The sequence below is a fragment of the Sinocyclocheilus anshuiensis genome, unplaced genomic scaffold (assembly GCF_001515605.1).
Source record: "Sinocyclocheilus anshuiensis isolate Anshui unplaced genomic scaffold, SAMN03320099.WGS_v1.1 scaffold1849, whole genome shotgun sequence".
Lineage (NCBI taxonomy): Eukaryota > Metazoa > Chordata > Actinopteri > Cypriniformes > Cyprinidae > Sinocyclocheilus > Sinocyclocheilus anshuiensis.
The window spans coordinates 236,115-238,284 of NW_015541038.1; the positions used below are offsets into that span (position 1 = coordinate 236,115).

At 38.7% G+C, this 2,170-nt stretch overlaps 2 protein-coding genes across 4 annotated transcripts in view; both read left to right on the plus strand.

Moving 5' to 3' along the window:
- Positions 1-1,245, plus strand: part of tmem240b (transmembrane protein 240b) — a 6,948-nt gene extending 5,703 nt beyond the window's left edge. For all 3 annotated transcript variants that reach the window (XM_016488908.1, XM_016488907.1, XM_016488909.1), the window contains exon 4: positions 286-1,245. In XM_016488908.1, coding sequence (XP_016344394.1) covers positions 286-455 — 170 coding nt within the window. In that variant the 3' untranslated portion in view covers positions 456-1,245. The remainder of the gene's footprint in view (positions 1-285) is intronic.
- Positions 1,246-1,651: 406 nt separating this feature from the next.
- necap2 (NECAP endocytosis associated 2) overlaps positions 1,652-2,170 on the plus strand; it is a 2,255-nt gene continuing 1,736 nt past the window's right edge. Inside the window, exon 1 of the mRNA XM_016488935.1 lies at positions 1,652-1,810. Coding sequence (XP_016344421.1) covers positions 1,709-1,810 — 102 coding nt within the window. The 5' untranslated portion in view covers positions 1,652-1,708. The remainder of the gene's footprint in view (positions 1,811-2,170) is intronic.

A 2,170-nucleotide genomic window follows, 5' to 3' on the forward strand; every position in this document is an offset into this window, starting at 1 on the left:
TATTTTATTTTTTATATAATTTTTTTAATTATTATTTTAATTAAAATAAATTATTTTGGGGTCATGTGTAATTTCAAATGTCATATAATTTCTCATTTTTTTAAATGAATAAAAAAGGTGAAAATGCAGTAAAAACACGGTAACATTCAAAACTTTGACATCTTTAATGAGAAGTCGCTAATCAGATAATTGAGAAATATTAGTTTTGACTCTTGTATCAAACAGCCGTTCTTCAGGAATGTGAAACAGGGCTGAGGAGCTGACTGTATTATGGTGCTGTTTCAGGTGCGGACGGCGATGTGTGGCGCTCGTGGCGCTGGGTGTCGCGCGTGTGTAGCCTGCGAGAGCTGCGCAGACGCCTGCAGACGCGCCAGACGGAGGACGGCGGGAATAACGTGGTGCATGTCAAACAGAAGCTCTTCCACAACGGCCACCCGAGCCCTCGGCGCCTCTGACAGACTCTCTTCTGCTCGCTGTGTGGCTTCACTGGTGTCCTGAGTGTTCGTTTTGTAGGGTCTACACGTCACCGGGTGGGGGGGCATTTTTTAGACCAATCTTTGTGTACCGGGTAACAGTGTCTGTTTTAGAAACACAGCATGCTGGGTAGTCTTCAGTGAATGGGTGTTGACCCGTTCGGTGGCTTTGGTTTCAGATGTTGTTCACTGTTCTTCACCAGGACAAACTCAAGAACATGGAAATATCTCAGTGTGGTTTGTGTTCGCAGTCCTGAAGCGCTCATATTCATGAAAAGTTCAGTGTGTTTGTTCTCTCTTTCTGAATGAGACTCTTCCTGTTCCTTCTGTTTATTTATTATTCATTTACATATTTTGCTTAATAACACTAATTTCATGGTAAATATATGTAGTAATTAAAAATGTATTACCATTACCCGATTTCCACATGAACTTGTTTTAAATCATCCACATTTAAATTTCTGCTTTGAAATGAATCATGTTAATATTTCAGTAAGTTTTAAATGTAGGTATTTGCCTAAATATACTTAGTATACACATATTAGAAATAAATCTATATAATGTTTACACATTTTACAGCTTTCTTATTTTTTTCAAATTTGAAACAGTTTTTAGGTATTGAACTTCTGTCTTAAAAAAAACAACTGTTTATTTTCCCCAAATTTACATTTATGTATTTTAAATTTAGCTATATCTTCATGTGTATATATATATAAAACATTTTGTTGAAAGATGGGCATGATGTGAACTTTAATAAATGTGCAGGAATTTGACCAAAGATGTTTCTGCGATTATTTGCACAAGATAAATTAATATCACAGTTAAATGTCTTTACAACATAGTACGTAATTGCTAGTTAATGTTTATAAATTAGATTAAAAACATTTTTTAGTAAATATTTATGTGATAATTTTTTTAATGTTATCATCAGTTACAAGAGCAGAACCGAAGACACAATTCCCTTTGAAAGCATTGATTATTAATTCAGTGTTTCTACTGAATCAGTTCTGTAATGCTGCTGTGTTTGTTTCAGACAAACTGTCACCTCGCGTCCTTCGACATGAATTATGAACGCTGAATTTATGAAGTATAATATCACAGAATGACACGGATGTTGTTGAACGCGGGACTTTTATCTCACACGGAAGTGTTCGCGTTCTGCGCTCGCATGGAGGGCTTTTATTTTGTGCCGTCCGCAGCGGAAGCGGAAGGGATGTGTCGGCTGTGTTGCGGCGATGATGGCGGATAGCAGCGATCAGTATGAGTCGGTTCTGTGTGTGAAGCCAGAGGTTCATGTTTACCGAATCCCGCCCAGAAGCTCCAACCGCGGATACCGGTGAGACTCACACCGGGCAGCTGAACTAGTTTAACTAGTTTAACCAGGAGCTACGCACACGCAACACCGATCATTCGGTCACTCGGAGTTCCTGCTTCACTAAACTGATTATGATTTGGTGTTTGATTAAATGATCCGGTTCTGCTATTAATCGATCACGTGATCACATGAATAATGTTTCAGCTCGCTTCAGATCAACAGCTGTCAACAACACGAACTCACAGCTCATGAATATTGAGGAGCAGTGCATACATATTAATGAGACATGAATATGACAGACAGTTTAGATTGACTGCATCGTGTGTGTGTGGTGTGTGTGTGGTGTGTGTGTGAGTGTGTGTGGGTGTGTGTGTGCTTGTGT